The sequence below is a fragment of the Elephas maximus genome, chromosome 19, assembly GCF_024166365.1.
Source record: "Elephas maximus indicus isolate mEleMax1 chromosome 19, mEleMax1 primary haplotype, whole genome shotgun sequence".
Taxonomy (NCBI): Eukaryota; Metazoa; Chordata; class Mammalia; order Proboscidea; family Elephantidae; genus Elephas; species Elephas maximus.
Window position 1 is genome coordinate 35,414,693 of NC_064837.1, and position 17,752 is coordinate 35,432,444.

A 17,752-nucleotide genomic window follows, 5' to 3' on the forward strand; every position below is an offset into this window, starting at 1 on the left:
TGTGGTGACCCCACAAAAGTTCAAGGAAAATTCCGTTAGATGTAAGATGTAACATGCCCTTGCCATCTTGCACAGGATTTAGGGGATGAAAACATTACTTAATACCACATGACAGTGCTAGATACAGGGCCGTGTTACTGTTATCATCACAACACGTGGTCATTTATCTTAGGGATGGAGGAAGGTTTGAAGGGGCCAGCAGCCAGTAAGGAGAAAGCAGCTTTAGGTGTTACAAAGTAAATTTATGATATCAAGAGATGGTTCACGAAGGTCGTCCAGTGGTCTCTGACCACCAGAAACAACTTTTAATGCAACAAAGTCAGGTTTTTTGATTCATTGAGATGAAAGAGACCAGAGGAACTGAGGGACCATCTCACCAAACAAAGGAAAAGTAGAATTTTGGGAAAGGATGGAGTCTAGATGAAATTTACCCGAAACAGTGTTTTGATCCACCGGAAGCAAAGCACGGTTATGTATAAAGCAGTCAACATCAAATTTGGACTGCGAAGTGCATCTATGGTCCTATTTCCTTGGAAACAACAAACATTAAGATAGATGTGGAAATGTGTCGAGAAACCCCTTATTTTAAGCTGTTCACCTGTGCTGGAAATCAAGACTGCTTCTCAGTGTCAAAATGAGTTAAGTCCCCCAGGCAAGAATGGGGTGTTAAATTCTTACTCATATAATTTCAAACAGCAAAGTTCATGATACTCTGATTTTGGGGTAGGTATGCGTTTATGACACTTTACATCTGTAGTGTGTCCTTGGGAGAAATATTGTTTCCTGTTAACACTGAGCTGGCTTTATCTTTTTTTTTATTTTTATTGTACTTTAAGTGAAAGTTTACAAATCAAGTTAGTCCCTCATAAACAAAAAATTATATACACCTTGCTATATACTCCTAATTGCTCTCTCACTAATGTGACAGCACACTCCTTCCCTCCGCTCTCTCTTTTTGTGTCCATTCCGCCGAGCTGGCTTTATATTATTCTAGTGTGACGAATGGCCAGACACATTTTTACTTTCTCCACTGATTAAGAAAGGTCTCTGGGTAGCATAAAGAAACCCATTGCCGTTGAGTCGATTCCGACCCTTAGAGACCCTATAGGACAGAGTAGAACTGCCCCACAGAGTTTCCAAGGAGCACCTGGTGGATTCAAACTGCCAACCTTTTTGTTAGCAGCTGCAGCACTTAACCACCATGCCACCAGGGTTTCCTTGGGTCCTGCAAACAGTTTGCAGTTAGCTGCTGAACTTAAGGTTGGCAGTTCAAACCCACCCAGCAGCACCGAGGAAGACAGGCCTGGTGATCTGCTTATGTAAAGATTGTTTTTGTTGTTAGTTGCCATAGAGTCAATTCCAGCTCGTGGCAACCTCATGTATTTCATAGTAGAATTGCTCCATAGGATTTTCAAGGCTCTGACCTTTTGGAAACAGATTGCCAGGCCTTTCTTCTGAGGCACCTCTGGGTAGGTTTGAACTACCAGCCTTTCTGCTAGTAGTCAAGCACTTAACCATTTGCACCACTTAGGAACTCCTCTGTAAAGATTACCACCAAGAAAACCACATGGAGCAGTTCTACTTTGTAATACATGGCATTGCCATGAGTTGGAATTGACTGGACAGCAGTGGTTTTGGTTTTTAGTTATTGATAAAGAATCAGGAGGTTTCAAGTATTTTCCAGGAACACAGAGGCAGATGAAGGCCTTGGTCTAGGGTGTGGAAGTTTGGGGCACTTGATTAACATTCTCAAAGACACATTTTCTGTTATGGGTACTAGAGAAGTGCAGCTGAAAATGTTGGTGGCATCTTGGTGTGGCTGAAGCTTTCTGGGTTTTCATATACTTTGCAGTCCCTTTTACTGTATTCAGTTTTCTAAAAGTCCAGCAAAGTTAGATGACCTTTGGAAGAGAATTTTGTGAGCAAGGAAGAGAACCAATTTTATTTATTTATGTAGTCCATTCTTATTATTTCCTAATGCTTTACACATATGTGATTTAACATGAATGAATTCTTACTGATATAATTTCAAATAGCAAAGTTTAAGACAGTCTGTGATTTTAGAGAACACGATTTCTTTGAGTAAGAAAGCAGTGGTCACTCAGTACTTCCTATACCTGATACCTGTGATAGCTAGAAAAATAAAATGTACATCATGGTAGCAAAATTTAGGCAGAAGGTGGTGGTATAGGCCATTGTCTTGGTTATCTAGTGCTATTATAACAGAAATACCACAAGGGGGTGGCTTTAACAAACACAAATGTATTTTCTCATAGTTTAGGGGGCTAGGTACCAGCTCTGGAGAAAGGCTTTCCCTCTCTCTGTCGGCCCTGGTGCAGTAGTGGTTAAGGGCTCATCTGCTAATCAAAAGGTTTTCAGTTTGAATCCACTAGCCAGCCGCTCCGGAAGCCCTATGGGGCAGCTCTACTCTGTTCCGTAGGATTGCTGAGTCAGAATCCACTCAACGGCAGTGGGTTTAATTTTGTGTGTGTGTGGGTGGGTTCTGGGGAAAGGAAGTATTTATCTCTCTTCAGCTTCAGTTCCTCTGTTCCTAATGATCTTCATGTGGCATGGCATCTACCCCCAGCCCCTGCACTTGCTTGCTTAATCTGCTTTTATATCTCAAAAGTGATTGGTTTAAGAGACAACTACCCTACACTAATACTGCCTCTTTAACATAACAAATAAAACATATTCCCAAATGGGATTGTAATCACAGGTATAGGGGCTAGGATTTACAACACATATTTTGGGGGGACACAATCCAGTCCATGTTAATGCTTACTTTTATTTTTTATTTCCTTCATCCACCAGTTAATGAGTTCCTCTTATAGGCCGGGAAGCTCTATTTATCTTTTTTGGTATATGTGCAGTGTGTGTGTGTGTTTGTGTGCTGTCGAGTCCATTCCTACTCAGTGACCCTATAGGACAGAGTAGAACTGCCCCATAGGGTTTCCAAGGAGGAGCTGGTAGATTCGAACTGCAGACCTTTTGGTGAGCAGCCTGAGCTCTTAACCATTTTGCCACCAGGGCTCCTTTTTTGGTATCAGGTAAGTAGAAGATGAGTGTACTAGGTACTGTGTTAGGCACTGAAAACAGGGAAATAAATTTGGTAGTTCAGGGAGACACACATGCCACGGATACTAGTAACACAGCAATCAGTCCCTGAGCGGTAAGAAATATGTACTCCGTTAGCACTGCTCTCAACCGAGGACATTAGTTTTTCTAACTAGATTTCTCTGACTGATCCTTCTTTTTTTAAAATCCTTACCTTCCTTGTCACTGTGACCCATTTGTTCCAGGTTTTTCCCTTAACCTCTGCTGGTTCCTTCTCTCTCTACTTCTTGACTTTCCCCCCTCAGTTTGCCCCTTAAGGTGATAGTGAGCCTCAGGGCTCCATCCTCAACTCTGGGCTGTTTGATGTATCTTCGGTGACTCATTTATACACGTGGTTTCAAAACAGGCATTGAAGTGTTGACAACTCCCATCTAGCCCAGTTCTGTGCACTGGATCCCTTTGCTTCCATTCATTCATTCAGTGCTAGATGCTTGGGCTCTTGTGGTGCGTAATACCACTTATAGTCCCTGCTCTTCTGGAATTTAGTCTCATGCAGAGGGAGGCGTTAATCAAATAATCACACAGAAGGGGTGTTTGGTCTGTTGAGGAGGTCAGGAAAGAGTTCCTTGTGACAGAATCATTTAAAGTCTCCTGAAATTCAGATTTCTGGCTTTCACGAAAGTTGGGATAATCACACAAGCCATTGCCTGCACGTGTCCTTTTCAACCTTGAAAAAACCGGTTCCTAAAAGTCACTTTTGAGTCAAACAGTCGTATAGATAAACTAGTAAGACTTTTTGCTTTGGGGATTTTGCTTTTTTTAAGAATTCAGTCAGTTTCGGGAAACAGACGTCAAAGGTCAGACTGGGAGTTATGTTTAGGATAAATCAGTAATTTTATTTTACTCGTTCTTCAAAACAGTGCTGTATGAAAATCTTTCCTGACCACAAATTTATCAGTTCTGTTCCCACCGGTTTTTTCCATGGCAGTGCCAATAAGATTTAAAAGTTCTCATCTTTGGAACAGCTTTGACACTCTAGTTGAAATGTTACCCCGATCGGCAAATCGTATATTCGGTAAACTTCAATTTCTATTATTTTTAACATGATTTTTTTTTTTAATACCTGAGACAGTGACACTTGGACAGATGAATTGAAATTAAGTTTGCGAAGCGGGGTGAGGGGAGCATTCCTGACAAAGCCCTTGTGGCAGAAGGGAGCATTGGCGAGTATTAAGGAACTGTAAGGTCAGTGTGGTTGAAGTGAGGGGGATTGCCGTGCAAAATGAGGCTGGAGAGGCAGCGAGGGTGAGGGGGAGCGGCAGGGTGCAAACCATGCAGGGCCCTGTAAACTATGTAGAAAAGTTTTGTCCTTGTGGTGGTTTAACCCTACAGTGAAACCTGGAGCGCTATACAAATGTAAGAATTTCCGGCTTCGTATTGTCGCTTTCCGCATCCACGCTTTGGTTTTTCTAGGGAAAGACCTTTCGGCTTCCACTGTGAGTCCAAACAGGACTGTCTGCGATCGTTCCTGACGCTCCGGCGCGCTGTGTAGTCGTCAGCATTTACGTAAACCTGACGCGATTTGAGTGCGTACGGGGCGGGGTTGGAAGTAAGCGGCGTGTGATTGGCTGTTTACCAGCCATATGTTAATTAAGATAACATTTTGAAATGTCTTTGGAAACTTTTTAAAGAGTATGCAAGATACTCTGCCGAACTTTTGTATTTAAAATAATCACTTTAGAGAACACATAGTTACGCATTTGGGAGAAGTAGTACGCTTAAAAAAATCTCACCATCAGCAAAATATGTTTGACTTTCTCCCTCTCCGGAGAGATAGCGGCGGTTTTCTTAAGACTATACTTTCAGGGATCATTTCTATAGTTCGTTACTAGAGAAGTTTCTCTGATCGTGTAGAGCACCGAAAACCACGAGGAGGAGGCGCAGCGTTCTCTCCTGAGCGTGAAGCTGGCTCTTGGTGTTGCTTCGCTGCAACTGCCATTTGCTATTGATGATCGTTCTTCTCTTCCTTCGGGGAGAGTAAGAGGGAGAGAACGCAGTCTGAGTGGTTTTCGTTTATGATTGTAGTTTTTTGAAGATATTAGGTTGGGAAGCTGTTTGTAATGTATTGTTGAAGATCGTTTGCTATTGCTTGAAACTAGAAATAGTATGGTTTGATTTGCTATTACTAGGTTTAGGCAGTATGCTTCACCAGTGGGACTATGTTGTGGTGGTCTGTTTTGGTTGCTTATTGCAGTTCTGTTTTTTGGACAGCTTTTTTTTTTTTCTGTGGGAGGCTTTTTTCAGTACAAAAAGAACGCTACGTTTTGTGTTAAACTCTTTGGAGTTTTTGGGGGGTGTCTGTTGTTCCCGGTGGAGGGCGTCCAGGTGTTTTTTAGGCTAGAGCTCTGTTTCGACTCGACGGTAACAGGCTTGATCTTTTCATGGTTTTTTTACTTGGGTGGTGCAAACATTCTCATTTAAAAACAAGTTTGAAATAGTGATACCACAAAAGTCCAGTATGAATTAAAAAAAAAAATTCCCCTAATGTGATTTTTTTCTAATCCCATTAGGAAAATTACTGATGTTTGCATTTACTGTTGTATTTGCTTTGTAGGAATTTATGTCGATGCAGTTAACTCCCTAGGCCAGACGGCACTATTCATTGCTGCATTACTAGGTCTTACGAAATTAGTTGATGTTCTGGTGGATTATGGATCAGACCCAAATCAGTAAGTACAGTAACATCAGTATCTAGAAAATGAGCAGACTTTTAAGATGAGTTGGCATATTAAGAAACAAATTCTGACAAAAAAAATTTTTTTTAATTTTTGCTAATTTATATCAATGAAATAGTCTGAAATTTTGAAATATTTTTGTAAAAATGTTAGTCTTTGAAACATAATTTTAACTGCTATTTTTTTTTAAATAATTTTTGAAGCAGTTTTAGTGAGGTTTTTTTTTTTTTTTAATGAAACAAGTAAGTGGAATTAGTTATCAACAGCCCTGTTTGCATATTTCCATCCCTGGGTTATAACTGGAATATGTACTCAGCTTAAGCACTTTAATATGCCCCACAAGTGAGTTCTTCACCAGTTTATATATGACTTTTGCCTGGTTCTCATAGTTGTGGTTTTAAAGAATCCGAGTTTAACAGTTGGTCCAAATTTGAATACAGAACATAATGAATCAGCTATCCATGAGCGGCTCTTCTCTTTGTGTTATCACTTGTGTTTTTCGTGGGGCCTGTCCAGGCACTACTTCACTTGGCCCTACCAATACCTCCACGACACGTAGGGGAGGGCAGCAATTTTTACAGTTCTCATTTAACAGACAAGAAACTGGGGTTTTGAGAGCTTACATTGATTCCAGCTGATTTTCACAGGAATACCAGAATATGAACACTCATAAATCATGAAATAGCTTCCCATCTTACGTGAGGAGGCCCTGTTTAATGTGTTTACCTAAAAAAAAAAAAAACTGATGTTGGAAGATTTTTTTTTTTTTCTTTTTGATTGTAAGATTACTTGCTTAGGGGGAGAAAACTTGTTAAATGAAAAAAATTTGATGCAGAACAGTTTATATAGCATGTTTTTATGCATGTAAAAAGACGTACACATATATATACACATACATATACATACATGAATATGGCCTTTCTTCTCCTCCTATTTGTATTTATTTCTCTTTCCATTAAAGAGAGAAATCTTCCCAGGTGATTCCAGTGTGTAGCCAGGTTTGGAAACCACGGACCCATGTCACAGCCTCACTGTATCTGGACATGAGAAAGGCAGTTCCTTCATGCCTCTGAGATACTTTATTGGCTTTGGTTAAATGTTTTGGAGTTCTAGATCCTTGATCAGGTCATTTGATCAGGCCAAGATTGTGTGGGCGTCTACTATAGGATTTGGGGGACAAAGACTTTCTTTCAGGAGAGAGAGCTACCTGATTAAGCTGTGCTTGGCAAGCTGACCCAGGGCATTGTTGGCGTGAAGAAATCATCTCAGTGCAGCCAGTGTCGGGTGGTGGGGAAAGAGCCTGGACCTGGAGCCAGACTCGTACCTGTGTCTGTTTTGCCCTTCTGTTTCCTTTTCCCTAAAACGGGAAATGATATTACCTTGAAGGATTGAGGTGAAGATGGAAAAGGGCATAGATCAGGAGCCTGACAAATGGTGTTTATAATCCTCATCACTAAAGTGTACCCTCTGAGGCAAGGGGGCCCTGTGTTGCCCATTGAATCTCCCTTGGTGGAAGGGGAGCATTGCCATTGACACTCATCGTTACCCCACAGCCGCTGCTTTGACGGGAGCACCCCCGTCCATGCAGCAGCATTTTCAGGCAATCAGTGGATCCTCAGCAAACTGCTGGATGCGGGAGGTGACTTGAGACTCCACGATGAGAAGGGCCGAAGCCCTCAGGCCTGGGCATTGGCAGCTGGGAAGGAGCGCAGCCCTGAGGTAAGGAGGCCACTGTGCAGCCATACCCTGAGGGAGAGCACTGGGTGAGTCAGGAGCCCGAGAGCAGGGGTTGGTCCTGGGACAGTGCAGGGCTTGTCATGGCCTTGGCTTTGGACACACAGGCCTGGGTGGAAGCCTGTTAACCAGCCGTAAAGCCTCAGGCAAGTCTCGTGAGCATTCAAGTCATCTGTTCCACGTGGAGGGAGAACAACTGTCATTTTGTCTGACCCTTAACTAGCATTACTGTACTTTGGACGTTGTCCTAAACGCTATTTATGTATTAACTCATTTAATTCTCTCAGCAACCCTCTCAGGTAGGTACTGCTTCACGGATGGGGAAACGGAGACCTAGAAACATTAAGTCACTTGCCTGAAGCCACAGGCCAGCAGGTGTGACATGTTGTCATGAGGAGTAAATAACAACAAATGTAAGGTGCAAAGGGTCTGCACAGTGCCAGGCACATGCGGAGAAGGGGAGGAGGGCGAGTTCCTTCCCGTCCCTTCCTCTGTTTCTCCTGCTCATCAGCTTTCAGGCTCTGGACAAGTCACTTCACCCCTCTCAGCTTCAGTTTCCTCATCTGTCGAACGATGGAGTTGGAGGAAATGATTGCCAAATCCTCTCTCCCAAATCATTTTATACCTTTAGAAAATCACCTGGGTTCCTCCCTTTCCAAAGATTACCATGTCAGGGTCCCAGCTCCTCGGACCATTCATCTTCACACCCAAGCCTCCTCTGTTGCCATTGAAGGCTGAGTGCTATTGAAGGCTGGGTGCCATTGAAGGCTGGGTGCCATTTGAAGCCTGGGGTATCATTGAAGGCCGGGTGCCATTGAAGGCTTGGTGCCGTTGAAGGCTGGGTTATCATTGAAAGCTGGGTGCTGCTGAAGCCTGGGGTATCATTGAAGGCTGGGTTATCATTGAAAGTCAGGTGCCACTGAAGGCTGGGTGCCATTGAAGCCTGGGGTATCATTGAAGGCTGGGTGCCATTGAAGGTGGGGTACCATTGAAGGCTGGGTTATCATCAAAGGCTGGGTGCCATTGAAGGCTGGGTACCATTAAAGCCTGGGTGCCATTGAAGGGTGGGGTATCATCGAAGTCTGGGGTGCCAGGTGCTGTGGCCAGCACAGAGCGGCTGTGGTGTGTTACAGATGGTGGAGTTCATGCAGCGCTGTGCCGTGCACATGCAGGCCATCATCCGGGGCTTCTCCTGTGACCTTCTGAGGAAGATCGACTCCCCCCAGCGGCTCATCAGCAGCCCACCCCGGTTTGGGAGCCTCAAGCAAGGGTGAGTGCTGCCTCAAGCAGAGTGGGGTTTCTGCTTCACCCAGTGTTTCTCATGGGTCCTCTCAGCATCTGGCTGACGGGATGTGGCCACTGGTAAAGGAGGGCCAGTGGAGCGCCTTTGGTCGTCTCCCCACCAGCCCCCCAAGATCTGGGTAAACGGGGTGGGTACCACCCCAAAGTCAGCAGAGGAGGAGCCTAGCAGCCAGCTGGCTTTTTTGTCATTTCCCAAAAAACCTCTAAACAAGTGGTGAAGAGCCTCATACAGAGGGTGTAGGGACGGCTTCCATTTGACTGAATGCTGGTTGCAGTTTCAAACTGTGTTCCTTTCTTACTGTGGTTGCAAAAGGCCACAAGAGCTCTATTTACAGTTCCTCCGGCTATTTTAAGCTGGTGTAAGAGACTCCCCGCTAGCCCCCTACCCCATCACAGCTGTAGGTGGTGGGCCCCAGCATTCTCTCCATGATCAGGAAGTGGGGCAGTTATTTTAAACTCTGCAGTTGTTATGTGGAGAAGCCTTTTATTTTCTCTTATAGCCCTCTTTGTGTAACCATAGTGGCCGGACTTGTCATGCTGTCACAGGTTCCTCCCATTTGGCTGCTAGTCCTGTCCTTCCATGCAGACTGAGTCCTGGTTTTCCTCGGGTGACCTGGATGTTGCTGGCTTTCTTTGGGGAGACGTGTTAATCATTCCCTGTGGACTCGTTACTCTTAACTGCTTCCTTGCTGTTACTCCTGCCAAAGTGCTGGGTTCTCCACCAGCATCCAGAGCAGCCTTTTAAGAATAGAAATCAGGGCCTGCTACTCTTTGCCAAAAACACTGGATAGCCACCCCACCACCCCCGGCTGTTAGGATGAACGCTGGAACCCTGCATCTGGTCTTGGAGGCCCTGCCTGGCCCAGCCCCCCACCCCCGACCTCAGCTGCCTGGTGGGTGGTGGGAACTCATAGGAGGAGAGCAAACACGTGAGCCAGCTGGGAAGGAAAACCCAAATCTAAGTGCTGATAAACTTTTAAAATTTTAGTTACTTATCTAGGGGTGATGTCTATTTTAGAACTGGTCGAAACATTATTCTTACTGAGGTGTTGGACCATGCAATGCTTACAGGAAAAGAAAGTAGAAATACCCTTGCCCTTGAAATAAGAATTGGCCTTTGAGACCTTGAGTGGCACTGTGTCACATAAGATCCTTTACAGGTGTGTGTTTACAAAGAGCCTGGTTGGGGAAAAGAAAATAAAAGCACTGAATTCAGAGAACGGAAGGTCTTAAGGTTGTAGATAACTAGCATCCTTTTTTCGTCCCCTCCAGCTGGAAGAGTTATGTAGACATGGACTGAGAACTTAGGGAAGAGAGCAAGAAATGTTGGTCTGAGCTGCAGTTGCTGTCCAGGTCACTGTGGGAGAAGAGCTGGCTCCTTTGCTTAAACAGAACCTCCACTTCCCTGGGGGCCACACACACACTGTTGAGGGGACCCCTTGTCAGTGTTAGCCCCTGTTCTGCTGCTGCCGAGGGCCCCACTCCCAATCCCAGCTCAAAGTCTCCTCCCCTGGGCAGGAAACAGTCCACTGTCTCCTATCTCTTAGAGGCCTAACCATTAGACTTCGTTTCTAGAGTTGGCAGTTTGAATCAACCAGGCACTCCTTGGAAACTATGGGGCAGTTCTGTTCTGTCCGGTAGGGCCACTGTGAGTCGGAATTGACTGGATGGCAGTGTGTTTGGTTTTTGGTTTTTTAGTTACTGGGACCCCCCCTGGTGGTTTGAGCGTGGTATGTGGGAAGAGCAGTGGCCAGAATGAGAAGCATTGAGCGTTTGGTGTAAAAGCGGGCCTTTCTGTTACAGTTTATCCACTCAGATCTGTGACCATATAACTCAGCCTCTACACTGGGCAGTTTTGAGAGTGAAGGGGGTACTGTTGATAACAATGCAGCATACCGGGTGTAAAGTGGGATGTACGGTTCCCCTACCTCAGTCCAGACTGGGAGCCTTCACTTAAACAGTGTGGTGCTGACAGCCAGGCCCCGATGAGTGGCCAAGGAGACAGGTCTCTCAAAAGCAGAAGCAAAGCGTTCACATTGGATCATGAACACTGGGAACCCGGGGCTCAGAAGCTGGTTTGGGTGGGGCTGGTATGTACTATGACCGCAGCTCCTTTGCCATTTGCCAGGGAAGAGAAAGGGGCTCCAGCAGCAGCAGTTTTTTCCTTCAGTCTGAGCTGAAGCTACTCAGTCAGCAGGCACTAACTTAGCACCTCCTGCGTGCATGGCACTGTGCTAGGTGCTGGGAGCCAAAGAAATACAAGGCATAGCACTCATTTCAAGGCACCTTTAGTTACTGGGGAAACCCTGGTGGTGTAGTGGTTAAGTGATACAGCTGCTAACCAAAAGACTGGCAATTTGAATCAACCAGGCGCTCCTTGGAAACTCTATGGGGCAGTTCTATTCTGTCGCATAGGGTCACTATGAGTCGGAATTGACTGGATGGCAGTGTGCTTGGTTTTTCGTTTTTTAGTTAATGGGGCCCCGAGGTGGTTTGAGCGTGGTATGTGGGAAGAGCGGTGGCCAGAATGAGAAGCATCAGGGTCTAGTCCCTGCTGCTACACTGTGACCTAAGGTCAGCAGGTTTCCCTCTCTGGGCCCCATTCTTCTCATCTGTAGAATGAGAAAGTTGGACAAGATGAGTGTTATGATTCTTTCCAACTCAGATTATCTGTATTAGTTAACTGTTGCTGCATTACAAATCACACCCAAACTTAGCAGCTTTAAACGACAATAAACATTTATATCTCATGCAATGTCTGTGAGTCGGGAAAGTGCGAGTGACTTAGCTGGGTGCTTCTGGATCAGGGTCTCACGTGAAGTTGCAATCAAGATGTTGGTTGGGGCTGGAGTTATCTGAAGGCTCGCCTAGGGCTGAAGGATCCAGTTCCAAGATGGCTCACTTACATGGCTGGCAAATTGGTACTGGATGTTGGGCCTCTCCATAGGGCTGCTTGAGTATCTTCACAGCATGGCAGCTGGCTCTTCTGAAACAAGTGATCTGAGAGAGATTGGGGCAAAAGCTGTAATGGACCTACCCTCAAAAGTCACACTCCATCGCTTCAGCAGCATCCTATTGGGTTTATAGGGTTTACCCCTTTCCAGTGTGAGAGGGGCTACACAAGGGCATGAATACCAGGAGGTGAGAATCACTGGGGGCCCCCTGAGAGACTGGCTATTACCCCATCTATGTTGTTGTTAATTGCTATTGAGTTGGCTCTGACTCATGGGTACCCCGTGTACAACAGAACCAAACGTTGCCTGGTCTGCACTACTTCCAAGGTCATTGGTATACTCAAGTCCGTTTTTTGCAGCCATGGTGTACTTTGAGTGCCTTCCAGTCTAGGGAACTCATCCTCTAAAACTAATTCAGAAACAATTTTGTCGTTATTCATAGGGTTTTCATTGCCTAATTTTTCAGAAACAGATTGCCAGGCCTTTCTTCCTAGTCTGTCTTAGTTTGGAAGCTTCACTGAAACCTGTCTACCATGGGTGACCCTGTTGGAATCTGAAATACTGGTAGGAAAGCTTCCAGCATTACAGCTACACACAAACCATTACAATATGACAAATTGACAGACCGCATCTATATATAGTTCTTGGATAAGAAGTCAAGTAGTAAAGACAAAACTAATTACACGTTCTGTAACGAACACCAAAGACACAGGTAATTATGAGCCCAAGAGACAGAAAGGGCCACATAAACCAGAGACTACATCAGCCTGAGACCAGAAGAACTAGATGGTGCCCGGCTACAACCGATGACTGCCCTGACAGGGAACACAACAGAGAACCCCTGAGGGAGCAGGAGAGCAGTGAGACGCAGACCCCAAATTCTCATAAAAAGACCATACTTAATGGTCTGACTGAGACTAGAAGGACCCCAGAGGTCCTGGTCCCCAGACCTTCTTTTAGCTGAAGACAGGAACCATTCCCAAAGCCAACTCTTCAGACAGGGATTGAACTGGACTATGGGATAGAAAATGATACTGGTGAAGAATGAGCTTCTTGGATCAAGTAGACACATGAGACTATGTGGGCAGCTCCTGTTTGGAGGGAAGATGGAAGGGCAGAGGGGATCAGAAGCTGGCCAAATGGACACGAAAATAGAGAGTGGAGGGAAGGAGTGTGCTGTCTCATTAGAGGGAGAGCAACTAAGAGTATATAGCAAGGTGTATATAAATTTTTGTATGAGAGACTGACTCGATTTGTAAACTTTCACTTAAAGCACAATAAAAACTTTAAAAAAAAGAAAAAAAAAGACTACACATTCTGAAAACTTGGTTCAGCATTGTTCCTCTGGATATGAGTGTTAAATTAATCCTTACTTTTTTTCCCCCCTCTTTCAAACATTTCTAGAAATCCTACTGGCTCTCCTAACCGACTGCTTAAAGCTGGAGTTGTGTCTGCCCAAAATATCTACAGCTTTGGCTTTGGGAAGGTAAGAGGTTGTCACCGATGGCTTGTGTTGCAGGGCCGATTGGAGATTCAGCCTGGACCTGGCCCCATCCTCACCTTTATCCGACTCTTCCCTCCTTATTCTCACTGATGTGGTTTTTTTTTTTTTTTCCTTGCACCTTTTGGGGAAAAGTATTCCTGGTGTTCCTGTCCTTATTGGAAAATGGTGAAAATCCTGGAAGGAATCCTTTGAATGGCCTGGGCTAAATTTGGGGGTTTTAGAAAATGATCCTTTAATTCTTAGTGAATGTCCCAGACATTCTTTTCCCTAAGAGAGCAGCAGAGGGCTGTGCCCACCCTGTTGTCCGCTCCCTGACTGACCTTGCCCTCCTGCAGGCTATGAGCACTGTTGAAATGCTTTTAAAGAAGTTAGTGTTTAAACTGAGAATTGTTTTGAGGGCAGATGGTGTCTTGTGGATCCTTAGTTCTGTCCATCCCAGAAAGAGGCTGTTGCTGGGTGGTGAGAGATGTTTGCTGACAACTCAGCCCCCACTCCCCAGGCTGTATTGGTGCAGAGGCAGCCAGGGCAGCAGGAGTGGCAGTGTGTGGAGGGAATGCAGGCTTTGGTTGCACACAGGCACCTCCGTCCAGCCATGGTGCCTCAGGCAGGTAACCGGCCTCTTCTGTGAGCCTCTGTTTTCTCCTCAGTAAAAGGGAAAGTGTGTTATAACCTTGCAGGGCTTCTCAAAAGTTTAAAGATCATATTAAATTAAAGAATAATATCTAGTGCCTAGGTTAGTTTTTTTTTAGGAGTATTCAGTAAGCTGGTAAATAGCAGCTCTCATTATTTTTAGCTGGCTTATAAGATTCTGGAGATATTTTGCTTTTCCTCTTTTCTCCCCATAATTTGAGGCTGTGCTTTGGTTTCAGTTTTATGTTACAGGAGGGAAGCAGCTGGCGTATCTGGGCTCTCTTCCAGTAATTGGAGAAAAAGAAGTGATTCAGGCTGACGACGAGCCTGCCTTCTCCTTCTCCACTGGCCCCTACATGGTCATGACCAAGTAAGCAGAGCTGGCCCGTTGAGGCCTGGTCTGGTCATGGGAAGAGGGGCTGCTCTGGCTTCCTTATGTGTGGAGGGCTTCTTCCCAAATACAAGGAAACACTTAAAAACCTGTGTAGATTGGGGTTTCTCAACCTCAACACTATTGACATCTTGGGCTGGATAGTTCTTTGTAGTGGGAGGCTGTCCTGTGCACTGTAGGATGTTTAGCAGCATCCCTGGCATCTACCCACTAGATGCCGTTAGCATCCCTCACCCCCAGTTGTGACAACCAAAAATGTCTCCTTATATTGCCAAGTGTTTTCTGGGGGACAAAATCACCCCCAACTGAGAATTGCATCTCTGAAGGATAACTTATTACAGTATTTTACCCTCCCTCCTTGTTACAGAATTAGAGGCAGCTTAATGTCTTGACTCTAACTCAGGTATTGAGTCCCTTGTAGCAGCTGAAACAGGCATCAGCTACACCTCTCACCAGCCAAATCCAGCAGAGGCAGCAATGGCAGCAGTTGGCTGTGACAGAACTCCCTGGGTTGTCCTCTGTCCCAAGGCTCAGCCTCTACAGGCCGTGGGAGCTGTGTTGGCCAAGGTCTCTCAGCCTCCTTGAACCTGGAGCCTTCTTCCCTGCTTAAAGGAAAAATGCTTCTAAAGCTTTAGAATAGACCTTTGCCAGACTCCTGAGGCCTTCTATCCCCTGCAGACAGGCTTTGTTTTCCTGCCCGTGCCACAGATTTGTCACCAGGCCCCCTCATCTCTGTCCTACTGCTCTTGGCCTTTGCCCTTGTCACCAGGCCCCCTCATCTATGTCCTACTGCTGTCACCTTTGCCCAGGTCTTCACAATCCCTCACCCAGACTGGCCTCTTAACTGGCCTATGCATTCTACCCATACTAGTGGTACCATTGTCTTTCTAAAATTCAAACCTGATCAAGTCACTCCCCGCCTTAAATCCTGCAGAGACTTCCTATCACCTGCATCTAAGTTCACCAGGAGCGCTTTAGTTCCTGGGGGAGGGAGGGCTCAATGGTGCCCACAGGGATTCTCAGATTCCGCAGAAACATGACTTCTCCTTCTCTGGACACCCCTTCTTCTCACCCACCCTGTAGCCTGGTGTGGAACGGGAGCAGGGTCACAGTGAAGGAGCTGAATCTCCCCACCCACGCGCACTGCAGCAGGCTGCGACTAGCCGACCTGCTCATTGCGGAGCAGGAGCACAGCAGGTGAGAAGGAGATGCAGGAGGCTGGACTGGCCATGACAGGCCGAGGTCTCCTTAGAGATGTAGGCTCAGGGGTGTGCCAGGGCTGCCCGGGATGGGGAGCACCAGCCTCCCTCAGCCTCACATTTCCTGACTGGTGGAATCAGCTGACGTGACTTCCCAGGGCTGCCAAGAAAGAGAAAGAGGAATTAATGGATAGCTTGAGGAAAGGGGGTGGTGGTGCTGAGAGGCTCAGTGCTGTCAGCTGATTGACTTCCCATAACCTTTGGCTCTGGGTGGTCCAGGCAGCCAGACCCATTCTGGCTCTCCTGCTGCAGCCCCTGAGGCCTGTCCTATTTTCTGCCCTGGCCCATCTAGGGCAGCATGTGGCTGCCTCTTTGCATAGAGCCAGGCTGTACGTGTGAATCCTGCTGTCTCCTCCTATAATGGACACGCCCATGGGCCTTAGTACCTTAGGTTTCCTGTGGCTCCAGGGTTGGGTGCTTCAGCTCTTGCTGGGCCAGGATCTTAATTCGTGGTTTTACACCAGTGCCTCAGAGGCCTTGGAATGGGCCAGGTTCCTTTTAGGTCGAATTGTTCCTTTTGGGGAAATCAGCCTAAACGGGACCCAGGGAAGCTGGATGGATGCATAAAAAACAGTGTGGGCTTTGACAGGAGACTGAATAGGGTGGGGGCCTTTGGGCAAGGTCCTGCTGTTTTCTCTGACCTTGGCTTCCTCCTCTCTAAAAGGAATATGATAAATTCCTTGCGAGTGGTTGTTAGGATCTGACATGATGCGTACTAGTATACAGAGTATCTTGCTCATGAGCTCTTAGTTACATTGTCGTTGTGGTCCTTGGTGACTCTAAGCCCTCAGGGTCTGTTCAGCAAGAGGCCACTGATTCCACAACAGTGACCCTCCCGCCTCCCACTCCTCATCCCCCGCGCTGTTTTCTTTGAAAAACAGCATGGGCAAGAGGGATTTGTTTAGCATCTGTTCAAAGGGCCTAGAAGACAGGACAACACCCATCTTTTCATCCTGTCCTGCTTCCCCCATCCATCTGAAGCTGCTTTTCTGTTGCAGCAAGCTGCGGCACCCCCACCTCCTGCAGCTGATGGCCGTGTGCCTGTCCCAGGACCTGGAGACGACCCGCCTCGTGTATGAGCGCATCACCATCGGCACATTGTTCAGTGTCCTCCACGAAAGGGTAAGTGGCTGCCATCAGGATTGCTGCCCTCCCCGTTTCCCCCCTGCCCCATCTGCAAAGTTCCCATTTGTGTGTGCTCGGAAGGTAAATCTCTCACTTCTTTACTTGTACAGGCGTTTATAATGTACTGTTTAAGGCTGACAGGTATACAGTCAGAACTAGCATGATTTTATTATTGTCAGTTCTGCTTCTTTGTTGGACATTTAAGAGCTCAACAGACCCAGAAAGCACAGAGCTGTTTCTAACTAACTATAATTGAACAGCCACTGGCCAGTAGGTTTATTGGTGGGTGGGTGGGGGAGGCTCAGACCCGCTTTCCCCACCAGCTTGTCCCAGGCTGACCCTGGGTGCACATGCCAGGCTTTGAGAACTCTGTCCTCATTTTTCAAGGTTTGAGGCAGCTTAGCCCAGTGGAAGGAGCCCGGGACCCTGGGTGCAGTGGCCCTTAGGTCCACCACTTAATCCCACTGAGCTTTAGGCTCCCCATTTGTAAAATGGGGTTACTAGGTAACTGTTCGGATCAAATGCAATGACTTTGGAAATTACAAAGTGTTCTCCAGTGTCAGGGGCCTGGTCCCTCTGTCCGTTTGTCTGCTCACAGCGCTCCCAGTTTCCCATGCTGCACATGGAGGTGATTGTACACCTGCTGCTGCAGATCTCTGACGCCCTGAGATACCTGCATTCCCGTGGTTTTGTCCACTGCTCCCTCAGCTCCTATGCTGTCCATATCGTCTCCACCGGGGAAGCGAGGCTCACCAACCTGGAGTTCATGATGGAAAGGTGGGCAGAACCTCTAGCCTGACTTCCAAGAGGGTCTCCTTGGAAGTCAAGGTCCTACTGAGAGTAGGGGGAGGGGGGCTGATCCCTGATTTCCTGCCTTAGGCTCTGGGCAGTGGAGGATGGATCCCTGCTGCACTTATCTACCTTCAGGAGCAGGAAGTTAAAGGGTTTGGACTTTTTTGCTGTTTGTAACAAGACACCAAAGGCTTTTCAGGAAGACTGGGACAAACTCCACACTGTCTGTCAGAGATGGAGCACCATCTGTTGTTAAAATGGAGGTATAA

At 46.4% G+C, this 17,752-nt stretch overlaps 1 protein-coding gene and 1 non-coding gene across 4 annotated transcripts in view; both read left to right on the forward strand.

The window, feature by feature from the left end:
• The window catches only part of TEX14 (testis expressed 14, intercellular bridge forming factor), an 88,230-nt gene that overhangs the window by 28,841 nt on the left and 41,637 nt on the right, over positions 1-17,752 (forward strand). For all 3 annotated transcript variants that reach the window (XM_049858946.1, XM_049858944.1, XM_049858945.1), the window contains exons 3-10: positions 5,672-5,786; positions 7,346-7,511; positions 8,660-8,796; positions 13,187-13,268; positions 14,156-14,286; positions 15,391-15,504; positions 16,565-16,688; positions 17,290-17,468. In XM_049858946.1, coding sequence (XP_049714903.1) covers positions 5,672-5,786; positions 7,346-7,511; positions 8,660-8,796; positions 13,187-13,268; positions 14,156-14,286; positions 15,391-15,504; positions 16,565-16,688; positions 17,290-17,468 — 1,048 coding nt within the window. The remainder of the gene's footprint in view (positions 1-5,671; positions 5,787-7,345; positions 7,512-8,659; positions 8,797-13,186; positions 13,269-14,155; positions 14,287-15,390; positions 15,505-16,564; positions 16,689-17,289; positions 17,469-17,752) is intronic.
• LOC126063421 (small nucleolar RNA U3) lies at positions 4,908-5,124 on the forward strand. The gene has a single exon (XR_007514361.1). It is a non-coding gene; the product is annotated as a small nucleolar RNA U3 (small nucleolar RNA).